The following is a 21,860-nucleotide window of genomic DNA, read 5'->3' as shown; positions in this document are numbered from 1 at the left end:
TGAATACATTAATATACTATTTACTTTATAATTACGATGGTATGTGAGCAAAATGCTATTTTTTAAAAAGTTAAAATTGTTAGCATCATGTATATTTGTTTTCAGATTTACCATGGGTTAGAAAAAAATTAAATGGGTCAGATCCCACCACTGAATCCTGAATTAGAGAACTTGTGATGATATCAAAAACTTTCTAACTTTTAAGATATGAGGATAGAACATTTAACAAATTTACATGACAACGGGCTGTTGGAAAAGAGGGGGACAATTTGATATATTTCTAATATATTTCAAACTTAGAAAAGTTATATATTTAAAAATAAATCTGATATAAGACAGACGATGACTTAAATTTAAGGAGAATGACAGAGGATCGATACCACCACTATATTGTTGATAGCTAGTCTTTTCCAAAGTGGGGCAATAACCTCTAACATTAAGCAAAGATAGTCCTCTGTGATGACTGAGGAAGGACAATTATTTTTTTTGAAAGTCAGAGAATAATCAAAGATAACGGAGATTTCTTATTTGGAATTAAAATATGTGAAATAGCTCTATTTAGTATAGTAATGAAACTATAAGCAAGGAAGGTTACAAGAAGATCAATAGCTGAAGCAATATTTTCATCAACACACAATAACTCTGTGTATTAAGCTAGGAAGAAAGGCTACAGTAAGTAAGTTGGGTCCAGAATTGAACTTTGGGCAGTTATCACCTCTATAAATTTCCTCTCTTTTTCTTTCAGAAGTTTTCCTGTTTCTTCCTTATAAAAGTGTTCTAATCCACCACTACCAGGATGGTGTCTATTCCCCTGCTGGAACTGCCACCTTTGTTGCTTATCATTCAAGGTAAGAATTTTCAGAGCTAAAAAATTAAAAAGTCTGTTTGCTGTCAGGCAGCCAATAAGAGGTTGGCTCTAAGAAAGAGAGACAGGTAATATACTTGATCTTATTATTTCATTTTCTCTTTAAACAATGCGATCTAAAAATATTTTCTTCACTTATCTCTATAATTTTATTTTATCTTGAGGAAAAAAAAAACTTTTCCCAAAGGAACATTTTAGATTTTATGAGAGGTCAATGGGAAAGCAGAATCCAATATACAGAAATAAGGAAATATACCTATATACAAGCTTGCTTGCATGCATATATGTATATATGAATGACTACATTTTGAGATGTCAGTCTTTACCATGCAAACAGGAGGAATTTTTAAGTGAAAATATTTTTACTTTTTGTTTGTATGTCAAAGTTGAACATTTAGAAATAGGCACATTACAAAAATCACAAAACAAATTTTAAACATGCAGTTTTAATTCAGTATCAACTACTTTACTTTTCAAAGTAGGCTTCTCTTCTCTTTCGTAGTTCTTCTGAAGTAAGAGATGTTGGTGAATTTGTACCTGATGGCTGTGGAATGTCTTCTGAAATATTATTTCTGGAACCACCTAAAAATTTTTTTTTTAATTTACTTTTCCATTCAATAATAAAAACAAGGTTATATTTAGACTAAAGTAATTATATTAAGGTTTTAAACTGTTTATTTTTTTACAAATAATCTCATTTTAAATGAGCTCCATTAAGTCCAAACTTTTTTTGCCCACATTACATAGCTAATTATATACATGGTATAGCTCTCTTAGTCTAACAAGTAGGATGAGAGTAGAAGGGTCTGTACCAAAATGGTATATGTGAGTGTATACATATATATGTATATGTGTACATATTTGTGTGTGTGTGTGTATTTAAAGGCAGCCCCCACTTTCACATTTAATACATTCCTAGTAGATATCCATGGAGTAAATGCTTGACTGTTCAAATTATTTTTTGTTGTCTCTGTCAATTTGGATATTGACAGAAATAGTCAAATATAAAAAGGAAGTATTCTTTTCATGATATAGTGTTAAATAATGGAAGTAGCAGATACCTTTAAGCCAGTAGAGCGTATGTGTTGAATTACTGTCCTATAGGACCAAAGTCTCTCTTATGGACACAGAAAAACATTTGGAAAACAGTTCATTGTAGTTATAACCACTGAACTGATCAAAGCTGACTGGCCCACACTAGATACTACATATAAACAAAGACTATAACCAACACAGCATAATCATTACTTACATATTTCAAAAGATCTATCAATGTGGGTTCTTCTTCTACCATCTTAGATTGCACCCTGTTACATGCCTTAATAAACTACCTTCATGAACTGCTATAAACAAATAATTCATTACCTGATGATCTACTTTCTTCTAAGGTATTTCTCCCAATTTAGATTGGCTGATACTTGGACTACGTCACCAGTATTCTATTAAAAGTCTTACTCTGATGCCTCAATAAAGTGAAAAGGCAAGCTTGAGTTCTTAAAGATTATGCTAACAAAATACAAGCTCTTTCCACCAAGCTAGAAAAGCTTTGAGTGTGAGGCCTGGCAATTCTGTCAGACAGATATAAAACTAATCCAAACATCTATGAATAATTAAATTGTCTGTGGAGAATAATCTACAAATGTATATTATGAGTATATTTTGAAAAGTCAAAAATGGCAGGAAATAATGCACATTTAAACAACGTAAACCCTTGTTACACTTCCTAAGGAGAAAGATTTCTGAAAGAGAAACAAATTGGTACCTTGCATACTAAGTCGAATTGCTCTACGCAGATCTGCTTCTTCATCTTCCATATCAATTTCCTGTCGACTTAGCGCTAGAGCTCTTTGTAGATTCTCTTCATCTTCATCTAACATTCCCGTTCCATCATATGAATGACTTACTTCTAAAGAGTGCTCTAGGTCTGTTTTCTGTACTCTGGAAAACATAAAAATTCCATCACCTAACTCTGAACTTTGAGAAACTACTCTATTTATGAAGAACTGTTATAAAAGCTTTTATTTAATTAAAAAGTTAAGAAATTCAGTATTCTACTTAGAAAGTTCTAATTATGCAGTAAGAAACATGTACAGAAATATCAACAACTAAAAAAATGAACTAATGAACACTGATGCAAAAATGTTAAAATACTGTAAAGAGCCTACCATAAAATATTAACATTACACACTATAACCAGGCTGGACTGATATAAGGAATGAAGGATTGGCTTAACATAAAGAAAACCATAAATATAACAGGGCACATTAACAACAAAAATAATAAAAAACACAGACAATCAAATGCTGAAAAAATTTTCTGAGACAAAATCTATCACTCATTTCTGCTAAAAATGCTAGAGAGGAGAGGAGTAAGTGAATTTTTCCATTAGATAGCAGTATTTATCTAAAACCAACGCAACATTATATGTAATGGAGAAACATTACAGTCCTTTCCAATCAGATCAGAGCAAAAGCAAGAATGTCCAGTATTTACCATTAATATTCAAAATAGTTCTAGAAACGTTAGCTATAGCAATATGACAAGAGGAGAAAATTAATGTACTAAGCATAAGAAAACGAGAAACAAAACTAATAGTTTTTGCACACAATATGATAATGACCTATCTAGAGAACCCAAAAGAGACAACTAAAAAATTCAAACTAATTTCAGTCAAATTGTAGGACATAAAATACACACATATCCCCATTTTTGTATATTTCTAACTAAACCCAAACAAAGTGATAGAGAAATTCTATTCAAAATGACTACAGAATATTTGAACTATTTGGGAGTCTATCTACCAAGATATATACTGGAACCATATGAATACAACTACAAAGCACTTTTTATAGAAATAAAGACAGAGTAAGTAACTATCTTCAATAAGTAACTGGAGAAATATTAATGACCCATGATTGCTAATATAATAAAAATGATAATACTGTCATTTTACTTATGTAGTACAGAACAAATCAAATTACCAAAAGATCACTGTAGGGAGCTAGAAAAAAAATAATAAAATTCATCTGGAGAAACACAAAAAGTCAAAAGTCTCAAGAGAACAAATATAAAATAAAAGTGACAAGGGGACTTACCAGTACCGGGATTTAAACTATATTACAAAGCAGGAAGCATAAAATATTTAACTCTAAAAACCACTCTATTTTTAACAAATACATTTTACCAAAATATAAATGTGTCAATATTAGCATAGAATTAGTGCACTTCCATAAGTCACTGGACATAATTTTTCAAGAACATTGTACTAGCAAAAATACTAACCCTAGGTTTATCTCGGAATAGGTCACAATTGTTATAATTGTCATAATAGGTCATAAGTTGTCTAGTGACTACAAACCAATCTATATAAAGCCTAATCTACTTAATATGGGAAAATTCTTATTTAAGTAACATGCTCCTTACCTTTGATCTTTGAGTTGGGCTAATTCTTCTCCAATGAGTTTTGGTCTATGCATTTGTTGTACCCGAATCATCTGCAGGAGCTGGTCAGCTTCACAGTCTGGTAGGTCACCCTTAACAACAAATATGGAATAACCTGAAGAGAAAAATATACAACTACTGTAGATAGCTAAATATCCAAAGTATTTTAGAATAAGAGCTATAACTTGAGTAAGAAAGTCATATATTTTAACATAAAGATCAGAATATAAAATATCATTTTGCTACCTTTCTCATGAAGAGTAACATGAATAGCTGAAACCTGTAGGTAACAGAGAAAGCTAAAGCAACCCCATTTTATCTGCAGTTCCTCTGTCTTGTTCTGATTCTGTCTGTATTGCAACCCCCAACCTGCCTGTGACCTTCCTTACTGCTGAAGCAGCAAGAACAGTCCTATCTTTTAGGGCAGAGTTATAAGAGATAGCTAATTTGAAAAAGAGCTTTTCTGTTACTGGCCCTAAGCAACAGGCCCTGTGCAATCAAAGGGTACCACCTTCCCTATTCTTATCCTGGGAACCCCCACCCCTACCCCCACCCCCACAACAGCCCTGTCAAATTATGAGGTGCCTCATATTCAACTCATTTCCTGCCTAAATCGAATCCTATATAAGCTTTGTCATTCTGTACCTTCCGGGAATCTCTGCATGGATGGGGTTCCCTTGTTGGTAAACTCAATAAACCCTTTTTAGTATCTAAATTTATGGTGCTGGGTTTGAATTATGGTTTTGGGGTTTTGGTTCTGGTACTAATTAGTTGCGGTACCAGCAATTTCACCCACAAACCTAAACATCTGAAAGTCATACATAAAATTTGGTAAGTACTTCATTGAAAAATTCTTAGTTTTTCTTACCTTCTTGTTGTAACTGAGCCAAGAAAAGTGCAAGGTAAGTATCTGATATTAATTCTGGACCCGTCAAGAGAGAGTTTAGGTTAAACCACTGGAGAAAAAAATTGTGAGAATATATTAGCATACAATAGACTTTTTAACAATATTGTATTTGTAAAGAACACATTTGATCCAAAAATTAATTAGGCATTTCTAAATGCCTAAAATCATTTCAAATGGAGACTTCAAAAAATTCAAGAAAACTGTGATTAAAGCAAACTGAAAAAAAGTCACAACTGTTTGTTACTATTATGTGTGTGTGTGTTCATCCTTCGTTGCTGAAGAAGACCATGTCATCAGAGAAATAATGACATGACTTGCACTTGACTTTGTTTTGAGTGAGGGAGGGCTGTGCAAGTCACCAGCCTCACTTCTCCTCCAGAGCCATCTGCATCTAGTGACTAGATATTCATCAGGATGACTGGAGATAACCCAGGATGAGGCAATTGGGGTTAAGTGACTTGCCCAAGGTCACACAGCTAGTGAGTGTCAAGTGTCTGAGATGAGATTTGAACTCAGGTCCTCCAGACTCCTGCACTGATGCTCTATCCACTGTACTACCTAGCTGCCCCCATTAAAGAGATATTGAGAAGAAGACTGAAAAGAGGAAACAGTTATCACAAGAGTCAGTTAGGATGCAGCAAGTAAAGATCAGATCTGATTAGCCTTATATAACAGGACAGACAAGTAAATCAGGGAGAAGCTATATAATCTATACAGATTTTTAATTTTTTTTGTGGATGGGGGATATACCCTTATAAGTTTTTCTTACAAGAACTCAAATTTTCATTCTTTATTTTTCTCTTTTTCCTTCCATACTGTACTTTCCCCTTTCTATCTAGTTGTTCTCCTGACCTTTCATATACTTAGATGCTTAAGTATTTATGCTGTTTCAGAAAGCTTCTCAGCCCAAAGTCAGAGCATCATAGAATCAGAGATTTAGAGCCTGAAGAAATCTCAAAGGTCATTGAGTCTCATACCCTTATTCTACTGATGAGAAAAATCAGGCTCCATAGAGATTAAGTGATTTGTCCATGTGGTTCACACAGGTGGTAAGTGGAAAAGCTGGCATTTGAACCTAAGTGTCTGATTCTAAATTCATCACTCTTTCACAGTACCCTGAATGTTGTATTTGCAACCTTAGCAATCACCCAGTTTAACCCTGGTATAATGAAAAGAGAAGGCTTGAAGTCACAGAAATCAGTTGAAATTCTGGTTCCATTATTTACTATCTTTGTGATCTTAAACAAGTTACCTCTTCTAGGGGCCTTAATTTTGTCACCTACCAAATGAGAGAGTGAGGCTAGATTATTTCTAAGGTCTTTTCTACTTCTAAGTCTATGAACCTCCTTTAAAATGGAAAAAAATCAAGAGCCAGAGATGGGAAATAACTTTCTCCATATCAGACTATTAGTCTGATCATTGTGGAAAAGATGAAGAAATGTGTTCTAGACAAATATATGGTAATGTGGATTCAGAACTGGTTGTATGATCAGATACCAAAAATTAGTCATTAATGGTTTGTCAACATGAAAGAAGGTCTCTAATTAAGTGCTTCAGTCCTGTGCTCCTTAAAACATCAATAACTGAGAAAAAAGCAGGAATGGTATGATTATCAAATATTCAGCTAAGAACTAGTTAACATTCTAGAAGACAGAATCAGAATCCAAAAAGATTTTAACAAGCTTTAATATTGAGTCAAAGTTAACAAAATGAAAATTAGCACAGATAAGCATAAAATCCTATAAGTGAAATCAAAACTGATTTCACAAGTATAAGATGGGAGAACTATAACTAGATCATAGTCCATGTGAAAGATCAGAGGAGTTTTGAAGAACCATGAGTTCAGTATGAATCAACAGGGTAAAAATGAAGCTAAAAATGCTAAAGTGATCTGAGGCTACATTAAGGGAAGTATATACTGTCCAGAAAGGGAGAAGTGTTAGTCCTGGCATACTCTACCCAGGTAGGACCATATCTGGCATATGGTCTTTAGTTCTATGTATTATATGTGCCTGGCACATAGAAAGTATTTAATAAATGCTTCTTTGTTGATTGATGCTTCAGAAAGGACATTAATAAATGAGAGAGAGTTCAAAGTACAGCAAACAAGATAGTGAAGGTCTTTGATTATTCTGTTATGAGACTTGTTTGAAAGAACTGGTAATGTCCCACTTGGAAAAGAGGATACTTGTCAGAAGAAGGGGATCATGATAACTCTCTTCAAGTATTTGAGCGGCTGTCATGTATCAGAAGGAATAAACTTTTTATATTTGGCCACTGAGAAGAGACCTGGAAGCAATGGGTAGATATTGAAGAGAAGAAGATTTAGGCTCAATGTAAGGAAAAACTTCCTAATAATTACAGCTATTAAAAAGAGAATGGGTTTTCTCAAAAGGTAGTGGCCTCCCACAGGTTTTCAAGCATAGGATAGAAATGAGTTTTTGCCAGGGCTATTTTAGAGGGGATCTTGTTCAGGTAAGGGTCGTTAAGGCCCCTTCTAATTTATATTCTACACCTTTGTCAAAAAAGAAACTGAATGCTAGGGAAGGTGGCCTAGCACTACCAGATTTCAAATTGTATTATAAAGCAGCAATTATCAAAGCCACTTGGTACTGGCTAAGAAACAGAAGGGTAGACAAGTGCAATAGGCTAGGTACTCAAGACACAGTAGGCAATGAATATAGCAATCTCCTGCAATCCAAGGATCCCAGCTTCTGGGATAAGAACTCACTGTTCAACAAAAATGGCTGGGAAAACTGGATGACAGTGTGGCAGAAACTAGGCATAGACCCCTGCCTGACACCCTACACAAGAATAAAGTCCAAATGGATACACGATCTAGGTATAAAGATTGATATCATGCACAAACTGGAGGAGCAAGGGAGAGTGGATTTATCAGATGTATGGAGAAGGGAAGAATTTTTGACTAAAGAAGAGATAGAAAGCATTATGAAGTGCAAGATGCATAATTTTGATTACATTAAACTGAAAAGTTTTTGCACAACCAAACCCAATGCAACCAAAACTTGGAGGGATGTACTATATTGGGAAAAAAAATTTTATAGCTAATCTCAGGGATAAAGGCCTCATTTCTAGAATATATAGAGAACTGAGTTAAATGTACAACAATACAAGTCATTCCCCAATTGATAAATGGTCAAAGGATATGAACAAGCAATTTTCAGAGGAAGAAATTAAAGATATCTATCATCATATGAAAAAAGGCTCTAAATCACTTTTGATTAGAGAGATGCAAATCAAAACAACTCTGAGGTACTACATCACACCAACTAGATTGGCAAACATGACAGAACAGGAAAATGATAAATGTTGGAGAGGATGTGGGAGAGTTGGGACCCTAATTCATTGTTGGTGGAGCTATGAGCTTCTCCAACCATTCTGGAGAGCAATTTGGAACTATGTCCAAAGGGCTACAAAAATGTGCATACCCTTTGATCCAGCAATATCACTTCTAGGATTGTATTCCCAAAAGATCATAAAAATGGGAGGTCCCACATGTACAAAAATATTTATAGCAGCACTCTTTGTAGTGGCCAAAAACTGGAAATCAAGGGGATGCCCATCAATTGGGGAATGGCTAAATAAATTATGGTATATGAATGTAATGGAATACTATTGCACCATAAGAAATGATGAACAAGAAGACTTCAGAGAGGCCTGGAAAGACTTATATGATCTGATGCTGAGTGAAAGAAGCAGAACCAGGAGAACTTTGTGCACAGCAATGATCACAGTGTGTGAGAATTTTTTCTGGCAGACTTGGATCTTCATACCAATGCAAGGACATTAAAAAAAAAATTCCCAATGGTCTTCTAAAGCAAAATGCCTTCCACATTCAGAGAAGGAACTATGGAATTCAATTGCAGAATGTGGCAGATCATTTGAGTGTGTGTGTGTGTGTGTGTGTGTGTGTGTGTGTGTGTGTGTATTATGTTTTGGTTTGTTATATGATTTCTCCCATTTATTTTAGTTCTTCTACACAGCATGACTATAATGCAAATGTATTCATTAGGAACGTATGTGTAGATCCTATATAGAATTGTATGCTGTCTTGGGGAGGGAGGGGGGTGGTGGGAGGTAGATAAGGGGAAAAAAATCTAAGTTTTATGGTAGTGATTGTAGAGCATTAAAAATAAATAAAATGAAAAAAAAAACTGACATGAAGTCACCCTGACTAAATCTATCATTGCTTTCTTTTCTAAAATACTTGCAAACTAATATACTCTAGAATTTTGTCATAAATTTATCATGCAAAAACAATAAAGTAATATTTCTTATATTCTTCATGTGACAAAGATCAGAATAATCCAAAGCATGCAAAAACTCAATTTTGTTTAATTACAATTTACAATGCATCTCAGAACAAACCTATGGTGCAAAATTTTGTAGTGATAAAATAAGTAGGCTGACTAGCTTACTAGGCAGAAAGTAACTATCAGCACAGTTTTAAAGAACATTAAAATAAAGCTTTCATGTGGCTTTAAAGTGTTATTTTTTTTAAGAACTCAAAGACTTTTAGAAATGAAGACATTTAAGCACTTTTTGCAAAGGTCCCCTCTACTACTGGGGTTTTTCTGAACTATGAAGCTGGCTTAAAATTTTTTTTAATAGTTAAACACAGCTACAACTATAATAAATTTAGAGTTAAATCAGATTTATCTTTCCAATTACTGTTTATATCTGAGAATAATTTACTAACCCTTATTACCCAAAAGTAGTTGGATTGTTTTCATGCATCTAAATGATTTGTGGTTCCATGACTTAATTTGAGGTATTAAAGTAGCTCCTTCTATAGCTTATGCACTTTAAAAACAATAGCCCCTGGATGAAACATTATAGAAAAAAAAAGTGAAGGTATGTAAAAATAATAAAATGGTTTTCAGAAAGAAAGACTACCAAGAGATCATATTTTTTTGGAGTAACTCAAAAGAGCTGTTAGGGGTAATGCAGTTTTTTGGTTAACTGGTATTCCACATACATTAACTTTTACTTAGTGGCAAGATTACTTATACTGTTACCAAAAAACCCTCTTCTTAAGAAAAGTCCCAACAAGTGAGTACACACTCCAAAGCTGGTAGGGTAAATGATCTTTCCCAGGCTATATATCTTGTGAGATCAACTAAGACTAAGATAGCATTAAGCAAGTATTGGTCTACCAATGTACTCTTAGCTTTATCTCTAGCACTCAAGCTATCTGTTTCTACACTTTATCTAAAAAATAAGTGATCACAAAATAATTATATCAATAATAATATAAAATAACATATAATATAATATAATAATATAATATAAAATAAATAATTATAAAATAATGCAACTGTATCTACTTTGAATCGATGCCATGGAATACAAAAATAAACACAATGTCACTAATGGAACTATTCTCTAAATTCTAAATGGGATGCCAAAATAAGGAAATGGGCATGGTACAAGGGAAAGAAAAGAAATCACCTGTTTTCCTAATTTTCGAACCGTAAACCAATGTTCCTTATAGTTGCATATAAATGATCTTTCATTTCTAGAAAAATAAAACACAATATGTAAGTTCAAGTGATTGAGTTTATATTAATTTTAGCTTGTCTACTGTGACTATTTTAAAATTACCATATTTTTGTACAACTGTGGCAATCTATTACCCTGTCCAGGTTTTTGTGGTTAATAATAATATTTTAAAAGTTTTACAAACTTTAGTGGTGTATATACAGAAAAGTGAGTGATGTCATGCTAATGTATGGCATCACATACCATTCAAGAATAAGCACTGTACTGCCACAGATACTGAGATGTCATGAAGGCTCAGAGGACATATGTTCACATAAATCCCAAAAAGATGAAAAAGGAAAGGCTGAGGGAACAAAACAAGGTAACATCATAATAAAAGAGTTTAATGCATATTTCTCTTAAAAATTAAGACACACTTTGAGAAGTTATTATTATTACTGTTATTTCTTTTTTTGGCATCTTGTGTGTGTGTAAAAATGAAAGCAGGGTGCTAAAAAGAAAGTCTTACATAGGATCGATCCCGAGCCTCTGATACTCTGGGCTGTTGAAGAGGATTAGCTCTAAACCCCAAACTTTCAAGGCATTGCTTATAACCTGTTAAAAAATAGCAACTTTTCATGAGATAAGCCATTCAACTCCAAATTGAAGCAATGCTGCCACTTTAGCCTCTATGAACAATTACACAGATTTTCCCCACAAAGTTATTATTTTTGTTTAAGCTACTATGAACTGGAAACCTTTAGGACAGCAGCAGTCCAAATCCAACCTTCACAAATCTACGTACAGCACACAACAAACAGAGCACTGAACAAGGAACTGAACATCAAAACTAGTTCCCATAGTACCACACAACCTCTAGATAAAACACAGCCTCAAATATTCAGATGCATATGCTATCACAGTCTTACTCTAGTCTTAGAACTAATCTACAACATAAATCTAATCGTATAAGTTCAGAATATGGCTGCTGTTGGGGCTACTTTAGAAAATTAACATAAAGCTCACTACCAGAGTTAGTGAGGATATAATTAAATGTCTCTCAAAGAAGGTTCTACTCTAGGGACATAAAATGCAGGTCTTATGCATTTCAAACTTATGTGATCATGGGTTTATGGTTTACAGAAAGAATCAGACCTCTTGACGCTGATTATTTAAAGCTGTTTGGAAGAAGAGGGAGTTAAATCTGAATATTCGCCCTCCACCCCACCAAGCTAGTTAACAAAGTAGCAAGTGAGCCAAGCAGTGGCATAGGGAAAAAAAAAAGGGAAGGGGGACACAATGTAGCAGGCAAACTTGAATTAGCATCAAGAGCAGTGCAGCACAATTAGGAACATAGGAATTGCCATACCGGATCAGACCATTGATCCATCTAGTCCCGTATCCTGCCTCCAGCAGTAGCCATTACCTACAACAGTAGCACAATTAAGCAGTGGTAGGAAATGCAATTGAATGATGAGGCCAGGGAGTTGCACAAAGGAAGAATATGAAGAAAGATATAGGCAGAAATTGGCCTCTCAAAGGAACTGAGAGGTAACTTTGTACGCACCACATAAAGGACCCTGTGAGAAACAAAAGAAAAAACTCATACAAAATAGACAGCATCCCACAAACACATGTACACACACCCACACACACCTACCCATCCCAAGTACCCTGGAGAGAGCCATAAGTAAAGAAAAGCAAAGCCACAGAGCATCACCAAGGGATCAAATTTCTACAGATTTAAAGACAAATAGTAGCTATAATGTTGATTTTTGCAGTGACTGGCAAAAATTAACCCAAGAGGTAATAAGTTTGAAACATTTTTGTTTGTTAGTAGAACCGTTATTAAAAGTTAATTGAAAATGAAATAACTCTACTTTACAAAGCATTTAAAAGTGCTCAGATTCTGAAACATGATGTGAGAATTATGTAGCTTCCTTTAAGTACTGCTGACTAATCTTATGGTCAACCTGATGGAAGAACTTTAGGAATATTCATATTACTATAATGACTAAAAAAGCAATGGTCTGAAAAGCAATGTAGAATATTAGTAATACTTACTTGAATAGAGAAGAAACCACTGTCATCCATGTTTCCTGAAGGTTGCTGTTCAATTTTGACAGAGGAGAGGATAAAAGGAGAAAAGATCATGAGGATATACAATTAAAAATCATCAGTTTACAAGTTCAGCTAATAGTTATAATTAACAGATCAAATTCCTGAAATAACTGGTTCATCCTTTCAAAACATCAATTATATATAATATAATAACTCAACAAATCAATCATTAAATGTAATATTCCCTAGAAAATATGTATTTTTTAAAAATGTACTCAAACTACACTTCATGGGGAAAGTTTAGGTCTGGAGACCTAAACATTATTACCTGTAAAAATGTTCGATAGTCTTCACTAGTGACTCCTCCCTCTGCCATCCTCATCCTCTCTTCTTCATCTAGCTGATGAGCAATAGAGGATAATTCCACAGGGCTAAAATATTCCCCTTGCAATAGATTATTCAGGCAATGTTGAGCACAGAGTGAGCCTTCTTGCTAATAATTCAAAAGAAGAGATTTGATTATCATTTGCTAAATATCTTTGTATAGTAGTTTTCTTTGAAGAGGAATTTAGCAGTTTTGTCTTTGATACATTAAACCCACAACCTCTTTAACTTTGAAACAAGAAAGATTCAGATGCTACACTTAAACTTAGTTGTTTATATTTAGGGTGCAATGTAACAATTAACCTTAGTAATCATTGTCTAATCAACCATTTAGCTACAGTGTAATAAAATTTTAAAATGTCATGAAATAAACACAGTATTCACAGTACTATCTAATAGAGCATACTTATATTTTTCTTGTGAGTATTCCATTACTAACTTTACAACTACTAATATTTAGTTTCTCTTACTTTCAGGGCCCAGAAGAATTAATAAACAAGCAGTAGCTTCATTTGAGAGATTATATACTATTCACGTGGATCTGAATTTCAAATATCCTGATTTCCAATAATTTTGTTTGTCAAGTACAATGTCCTTTCTTACGCTATCTCCCAACACGTCACTTCATACATCAATTTTTAACTGTCAAAGAACTGAAGAAGCAGAGAAAAATTTGATATACCAAATACAGCCTTTTAGCTATGTAATTTCAAAATTCCTTTAAAGAGGAGTTTCTCCATTAGCTTATAAAGAGTTAGGAAGACATGAATTTGAACCTTGTCTCAGGCACTTACAAGCTGTGTGACACTGTACAAGTCACTTAATTTTTATGAGTCTCTGTTTCCTCATCTACAAAATGAGAGGGTTGGTTCACTATTCTCTAAGAGGCCTAAAAGAGTTAGTTATAAGGTGATCTAAAGTCATGATCCTAAGTTCCCTGCTTTATCAAATTCATAAGATCACACTTCTACTGTGAACATTGTGGGGATATGGGCAGGTGTGATAAGTCAGAGGTTTGAGTAGAAGATAACCCTAGGGTTTGGGCCCCAGCTGGTTTAAAACCATCTCAGTAAGGTTCTCAGGCCCTGTCTGTTGTCAAATTCAAACAAATACAGAAGAGAATAAGGAGCTAGAATAGACTGGAAATCCTTAAGTCCGATACATTAGTTTTACAGATGAAGAAATTGAAGGTCAAACAGTTACAAAAGCAGGCTAAAAATTCAAGTTTCCCCACTCTCTGTCCGGAACTCTTTCCATTATACCACTTGGCCTTCTTTCCTAGGGTTACTATTCACCAAAATGAATGTCAAGTTTCCTAGAGTTTGGACTTCAATATAGGAATTTGGCTGAAAATAAGATCATAAATCTAGATAATGGAAGGGACTTCAAAGGCCATCTGATTCTCATATCTATATATCTACCCGTTTTTCCTGAGCTCCAGTCTGTCATCACCAACTCCCTTTTGGACATCTTAAACTTTGGTTGCTGAGTGCAGAATGGATTGAAGCATGAGTAGAGAGGCTTTAGGAAAACCAACTGGCACATGCTAGGCATTTAATAAATGTTGATTGACTGTTGCAATAGTCCTGGCAAATGGTAAGGAGGGCTTGAACTAAGATGACTGCTATGTAAGTAGAGAGAAGGGGACATAGAAAAGAGATGTTGTGGACACAGGAACAATAAAATTCACCCACAGATCAAATTTGTGAGGATGAGTAAGAGTCAAGAGTTGAAGCCATGAATCTGGGTGACTGGAAAAACAGAGATGCCCTTATCTAGAAAAGTTTGAAAAAGGAATGAGTTTGGGGAAAAAGAATTACTTTTGACCATATTGAGTTTGAGATGCTTACAGGACATCCAATTCATTTCAAGATGTCCAAAAGACAATTAGTGATGCAGGAATGAAACTCAGGAGACAGACAAAGCTGGATATAGATGTGGGAATCATTTGTACAGAGATAAGTGAGCAAATGAGAGTTGATGAGATCAGCAAGCATGTTAACATAGTGAGAAGACAAAATTGTTCAGGGCAGAGTCTTGGAATGAATAAAGAACCAGCAAAAAAGTCTGAGGAGTAATCAGACAGGTAGGAAGGAAAGAGGAGAGAACAGTTACAGATACCAGGAGTAATTGATGATCAACAGCCTAAGTACGTAGAGAGGGATGAAGGAAGCACGATAGTGATTGAGAAAAGGTCATTAGCTTTGACAGTAAAGAGATGATTTCTGACTGGGGAAAGTAATTTCATTTGAATAATGAAAATAATTGAGGCTGTGAAGGGTTTAGAAGACAGCAAAAGTAGATGAAGTGGAGGCATCTAATATAGATGGCTTTCCCAAGGATGGTAGGTGAAGGATTTTTTGAGGATAGGAGAAACAAAGGTAGATTGCAGGGAAGGAATATATAAGAAGAGATTGAAGATTAGAGAGAAAATAGAAGTGATAGAGGGGGCAATCTGCTGTTTAGAATCAAGAATGCATACATGTAGAGAGGGTTTTCTTGGCAAGGAGAGAGGCCCTCTTCATCCTACAGTGAAGCTGGAGATAGTTGAAGAAATGGCAGAATGATGTAAGATGAAGAGAAGATGAAGGAGTTTTTTTGTTTAATGGCCTCAATTTATTTGGAGATATAATGCAAGCTCCTTATCAGAGAAGATGCAGGAGACAAATAGGTTTTGAGTAACCTCTTTGGTGCTCTACTCACTGTGCCACCATGTTGCTCCCATTTTCTTCTTCTGATACTCTCCTCTCAAATCTACTTATCCAAACCTAACCTTTGCCTTGACTTAGAGTCTTTAATCTTCTATTGTATGGTCTCAAAAACTGGAAGTCCTTTAGACAGCCAAGCTCAAAATCTAGGTGTCATCTTCAAATCCTTACCCTCATGTCTCTCACAAATGCTCCCTTTTCTCCTCTGACACAGCCAACACATTGGTACAAGCCCTTGTCACCTCATACTTGGACTCAAGTTCTCATTCTGACAATACCAGTGACCCTGGAGAAGTCACTTAATCTCTCAGTTCCTCAAGCAATGTTCGAAGACCATAAATTGCAAACGAGGTGACCATCTTCATTGGCAGAGGAAGTTTCCTATACCACTGAAATTACAGGTTCCATCCTTCCAAAATGTAATTTGGCAATTTCATGAAGTAGCATGTAAAAGATTATTTAAAGTATTCTAAAATGAAGCACTCAGAAAGACATATAAGACATGTATTACAATAGCATTGAAATCAAACAGAAACAATTTCTGGGAGCTGCATAGTGACAAATTAATATTATCTATGTTGTATTGTCTTTTTATTCATTTTGTTAAATTTTCTCAATTACATTTAAATCTGATTCTGCAGCCTTCCAGCATGAATTTGACACTTCTGATGTATTATACAGAAGCAACTGCCAATAAAGTTCTATTACCAATGACTATCTCATGATATGGAGGTAACCCCCCATTCATGAAGACTATATCAGTTGAATGAAAGCAGTGGCTGATCAGAGGATGATAAATTTATTTTGAAAGGATTTTGAAAGTAAACTTTTCCAATCTGTTAATTTTACACATAAGGAAACTGAGACCCAAAGAGGTTATATGACTTTCTCAAAGTCATGTAAGTACTAAATGGCAGAAACAAGATTCAAACGCAGGTGCTCTGGCACCAAATTCAGTTCTTCCTGTGGTACCAACAAAACCAGAAAGACTCTGAGTAGAAGAAACAGACTGTCTATTGAACAAGGAAATGCTTAGCTGTTTGGGGAGGCTCAGCACCTGAATGTTGGTGAATTTTGGAATCTTAGAAACTCAGCAAATAGTCTACCAATGTGTAGAAGGGTCACAAACTACATCATGGAAGGAGAATGTATAATTATAGAATTATATATCTTTTGAAGTATTGAAATATACATAAATAAAGCCTCATTATATGTCTCTCTGCCAGACAACTATACTTCCTTTTCAAGTAAAACAAATAATCAATAATGCTAATCAAGGGTTATCTATACCACTGACATCATCAAAATGAAAAATCTATTATCTTCTTTAAAATTTTCTGAAAAATCTTCCAACTAAAATTTTCTATTTTTTAAAAAATCAGCTACTTCAGACTTATTATAACAAATCCATTATAATGCCACTATGATGGATTTTTATTTGGTAGCTGTGAATAAATTGTTTAAATAAAGTACTGACCATTTAAAGTACAAAAAAGACCCTCTACCTGAGCCATCAAAATAATGTCATAGTAATATATAATGGATAACATAAAAGACTCCACTTTTCCAAACTAATCCTGCCAGTTTTCCCTTCTACACAATGATATTTACTATAAAATAAGAAAACAACACTTGCCCAAAGCTGTTTATGGAAAGTTTCACCCACACCCAATGGGCCTGATAATTATAAAGAGAGAAGACAAGTCTCTCCACATACCACAACCATTTAATTGCCCTTATTTTCAAGTGGTCATTTAAGAATCAAAAGGAAGAAACAATCAGGAACAAACATATGTACAAAAGTCTTGGGCAACTAATTAAGGGTTGGAGATGCCCCAGTTCAATCTCATGTCAGCTAAGGAGTAGCACTCATCTAATGAGAAACTGAAGCTGAGCTTAACTTCTTATAAAGATGAATATGTGTGTGGTCCAGACCACGCACACCAAAACCTCTTCTGGGCTAATTATTTCAGTGGAGGGGGGGGGAGAAAAGATTTCTGGCTTGGGGGCTTTTAATGACATACAATAATACAAATATTGACTAAAAAACTACTCTGCACTGGACACTGTCAGGGATAATAGTTTTTAAAATGAAATTAGTGTTTTTTTCTCTTAGAAGGCTTGCAATACAGCAAGGAGATAAGAAATATCAATAGAAATAGGGATGATACAAAACATTACACGATAAATACCTCAAAGAAGTAAAATACAAAGTGCCATCTGAGGGCTCAGGGAAAGGTCGGGGGAAGGTGGTATTTGAATTGGATCTTATGGCACCTACCAAGTTTTCAAAAATGCTTTCCTCAAAAGCAAGCCTTCAAGGAAGGGAAGACAAATCCCCAATGAAACTAGGGTTGGAGTGGGGTGTGACCAGCTTTGAAAGGACCACACAGCTAATGCCTTCCAGACCCCGAAGTCCAGGAGTCTTTCTGCTACATCGCTCTGCCAGTTCAAAGATGGGTAGGACTTGAAGTATTGAACTAATTAAAGAATTAGTTCAGTGCAGGAGAGGGAGGGCTTTCTGGACGAGGCTTCTCAGCCTACTTACCCACCCTACAAGGTGGGGAGGTGGAGGTCTGGGGATCTCCCATCCTGCCAGCAGCGGACACTGGAGCTTGGAGCGGGGAGGAAAAGCGGAATTGTAATAAAGATCATCACAGCAAACAATAGCTAGCTAGGGAAGAGCTGATCCAATGCACGCTACCACATCCAGGGCCCAAGGCATCCACGAACACGACCCCATCCCCTTCCAAGTCCCTTCTTCCGCCCCTCCCCGAAGCTTCTGACCCACGCCCCGCCGGTCCTTCCCGGACTCCTCGGAGCCCGGCGGCCGAAGGTCGGTGAGGAGGGTCCTTGGGCAGGCGAATGAGTGGGTGCCCTCGGAAGGAAGCAGCTGCCCACGCTGGGTGCCCCCTCCCCACGCTAGGTAGGCCCCGACGGGAGGGTGGAGGCAGCAAGAGAGGCCGCCTTGGCTTTCTGGAGAACCCAGGACTCCCTTCACCTCCCGCACCGCCCAAGGCAGGAAGAACGCCCTAGCGATCCTCGGACACTTACTTTCTCGTGGAAGATGGACTCCATGTTTATTTGTCTGGAGCCAACGGCCCCGAGTCGAACCACCCCCCTCCGGCACCTCCCCCCGCCCCCCGCCCCAGTTCTGTCCCCATCCCCACCCCCACGCCCTAGCCCAACCCGCTCCGCCGCGCCCCGCCCACGTGCTCCCGACGCTGACCAATCAAACGCTGGAGATCCGAGTCTTGTGAGAAGCAAGTGGGAGGGGGGAAGGAGGGAGCGGGTCCGCGAAGAGCCCTTCCCTTGGCGTAATCTCCCACGTGACCCTCGCGGGGCGGCCCCGCCCCGTCCACTCGGCTCTTCCGGGCCCCTGCTGGTCGCGTTCCTGGAGCCTGCATCCTCTTTGGGTTTACGGGAGGACCTTTTGGACGGGGTCTAGCGCCAGGGGCTCTTCTCGGTCGTTTGACTGAGCTGGGTCCAGGCAGGCCAGGTGGGTCCTTAACCTTTCAGGATCTTAGGCTTTGGAGCCCGCAGGGGAAGGGCCGTAGAAATCCTGTGGTCCTACAGCCCTTGTTTACAGAGGAGGAAACTGAGGCCCGAACCGTGGGGGTGTGAAGGCTTCTTCCCCCGTCACCTTCACAGTGCTAGCCTGTGACAGACGAGGCTCTGGCGAGGGGTAGGGAGCTTGGAGTAGTTGAAGAGACACGGGACAGCTGGCTCAAAATGTGAATGAATTAGCTTAGACCTTCTCTGTAGTCATTGGGAGCTTTATTTGATGCAGAAGCAGCGGGCCTAAGACTTAGCAAGGAGCTAAATAAAGGCAATGGTATAGGAAGAGGACCAGACTTAAATAGGATGATTTTAGGGTTTCCTTGTAGGGGCTGTAGGTCTAGGGGAGGTCTTGCAAGATAAAAGCACCAGGTGAGGACTATGAATGACACGATAAGGAAATCCCATTCCCCCGGATGAGGGGTGGGGATAAGGAATTATATGGTCCAGGATAAGGGGAAGTTGTGGTAAGGGGACACTTTAGGGCACCCAGGGTTTCACAAAGTCAATATTATTTTAACTCTTAGGGCACTGTTCTATCTACCTCATTTCCCCACTCTACCACTAGGTAGGAGAATTCTTTCAGGGGAAAAGGGGTGAAGGTCGTTGTCTTCAGTAGCTGCTTCCTGCTGAACAGGGGCAAAGAGTCCACTTCAGGGGCCAGAATAGGTTGGGGGGGCAGGTGATCAACGTGGGATGCAGAATGCAGTGCCAACTGAGTCCAGGGAGGAGAGAGGCAAGACACTCGGGGTCATCAAGGTCAGGGTGGGTATCCTAAAAGTTACTGTGGGTGAGAAGACACAAACCAAACCAGGAGATTAAACAAGCACACGCTAAGTATAACTATGATTGAGTGAAATGACCAATAAGGGGGTCACAATGAAGGGAAAGAAGGGAGAGAAACCACAACCCCCAAGAGGAGGTAGGGAGAGATAAAAGGCTGGAGTGGATATAAATCCAAGAGGCTGCCCGTAGTACCCTTTGAGTGCTCAAAGGAAAAATTCCATGTAAGACCTTCAGGGAATATAGGGAAAGAGCAATGGAGAGTAAGCTAGTGTCCTGGGCATGATGGTGACACACCCAGCAATCACATACTCTGCCTTGCCCCACAGAGTTCTCTGTTTGAATTAAGGCTTTAGACTTCCAGTTGTGAGGAAGCAGATGGGATAAGAAATTCATGTTTGTGTTGGCAAGGAACTAAATATTACATAGGTAACTTTTATTACATAGATAGGTGATATATCGATTCATGTGTATGTGTGTGTCATTGTATATGTATATACACATATGTATGTATATTTTATATATATATGTACACGTACATATATGTATACAAATACAGTTTTTGTGCTAAATTCATAATATATACTAAACTAAGTGTCCCAAAATACTTTGAACTTTCGGGATACTATTACACACACACACACACATATATATATATATATATATGTGTGTGTGTGTGTTACTCACATACACACTACTGACTGTAAATTTTAAAACTTCTCAGTTTGAGTGGCATCACGCAACCAGAAGAAATACAGAAATTAGCATGGGCCAAACCTAGAAACAAGCAATTTCATCGTTTTGCCCCAGCTAAATGAAATGCATATGTATTTTAAACTAAGTAGTCCTCCAACTTTATTGCAGTAACCATTTATTAAGCACCTACTGTGTTCCTGTCTTCAAGGAGTTTACTTTCTACTGAAGATATATCATGTAGAAAGGAAGGGAAACAAGCATTTATTGAGAGCATCCTACGGGTCAAGCACTGTGCTAGGTGGTTTTCAAGTAGCATCTCATTTGATCCCCACTGGAGCCCTAGGAGGTAGGTGCTATTGTTGTAGTTTAACTACTTGCCCAGGGTTACACGACTAGTAAGTGCATGAGGCTAAATCTGAACTCAGATTTCACATTTTAGCTCTATCCATTGAGCCACCTAGCTTAAAGTTTGTAAAGTACTTTGTATGTCATATCATTTGATCCTCAACACATCTGTGTGAAGTATAAGGTGTGCTTATTTCCAGTTTGCAGTGAGGAGACAGGCTTAGAAAAATAACTTACCTAAAGTTCACCCAGCTAGTAAGTGTTTGAGACAGGATTTGAATTCAGTTCTTTCTGGAGACACATGGTATAAGCCTTGAAAGAAGATGAGGATTCAAAGAAATAAGTCAGGAGGGAGTTCATTGATTATTGAAATCAGTTCTATCTGACTCCAAATCCAGTACTCCACCACTTCACCTAACTGCCTCAGTGGTTACATATTCTTCACGCAGAATATGTAAGCAGGTGGGAGGTTGAGGAGGAAGAGAATATTCATTCATTACATTAAGGTTTAGGGAAGACTTCAAAGAGGAGACACTTGGAGTAAACCTTGAAAGAAGAGAAGTCAATAGGGAGTGCATGTTTGTGGTATTATGTGCAGTGTTTAGATAGG

At 37.0% G+C, this 21,860-nt stretch overlaps 1 protein-coding gene and 1 long non-coding RNA gene across 6 annotated transcripts in view; both read right to left on the bottom strand.

Annotated features, from left to right (window-relative positions):
* ATXN3 (ataxin 3) overlaps positions 1–19,014 on the bottom strand; it is a 32,348-nt gene extending 13,334 nt beyond the window's left edge. For 4 of the 5 annotated variants that reach the window (XR_011970125.1, XM_072622783.1, XM_072622782.1 and 1 more), the window contains exons 1-9: positions 18,923–19,014; positions 13,105–13,269; positions 12,780–12,824; positions 11,245–11,330; positions 10,686–10,752; positions 5,175–5,262; positions 4,289–4,421; positions 2,628–2,803; positions 1,336–1,447 (exon numbers count right to left, since the gene is read on the bottom strand). Coding sequence is in view for 4 of the 5 variants with exons in the window: in XM_072622783.1 (XP_072478884.1) it covers positions 1,336–1,447; positions 2,628–2,803; positions 4,289–4,421; positions 5,175–5,262; positions 10,686–10,752; positions 11,245–11,330; positions 12,780–12,824; positions 13,105–13,269; positions 18,923–18,946 (896 nt within the window). In the remaining variant the exon portion in view is untranslated. Of the gene's footprint in view, positions 1–1,335; positions 1,448–2,627; positions 2,804–4,288; positions 4,422–5,174; positions 5,263–10,685; positions 10,753–11,244; positions 11,331–12,084; positions 12,129–12,779; positions 12,825–13,104; positions 13,270–18,922 lie in introns of those variants that run through there. The other variant, XM_072622786.1, reaches the window with a different exon arrangement.
* A 614-nt stretch (positions 19,015–19,628) lies between these two features.
* Positions 19,629–21,563, bottom strand: LOC140513262 (uncharacterized). Its single transcript, XR_011970124.1, has 2 exons — positions 21,488–21,563; positions 19,629–20,210 (listed from the first exon to the last, which is right to left on the bottom strand). It is a non-coding gene; the product is annotated as an uncharacterized lncRNA (long non-coding RNA).
* Positions 21,564–21,860: the final 297 nt, after the last annotated feature.

The sequence above is a fragment of the Notamacropus eugenii genome, chromosome 7 (assembly GCF_028372415.1).
Source record: "Notamacropus eugenii isolate mMacEug1 chromosome 7, mMacEug1.pri_v2, whole genome shotgun sequence".
Taxonomy (NCBI): domain Eukaryota; kingdom Metazoa; phylum Chordata; class Mammalia; order Diprotodontia; family Macropodidae; genus Notamacropus; species Notamacropus eugenii.
Note: the sequence above shows the minus strand (reverse complement) of the source record. Positions and strands in the feature narration are given on the sequence as shown.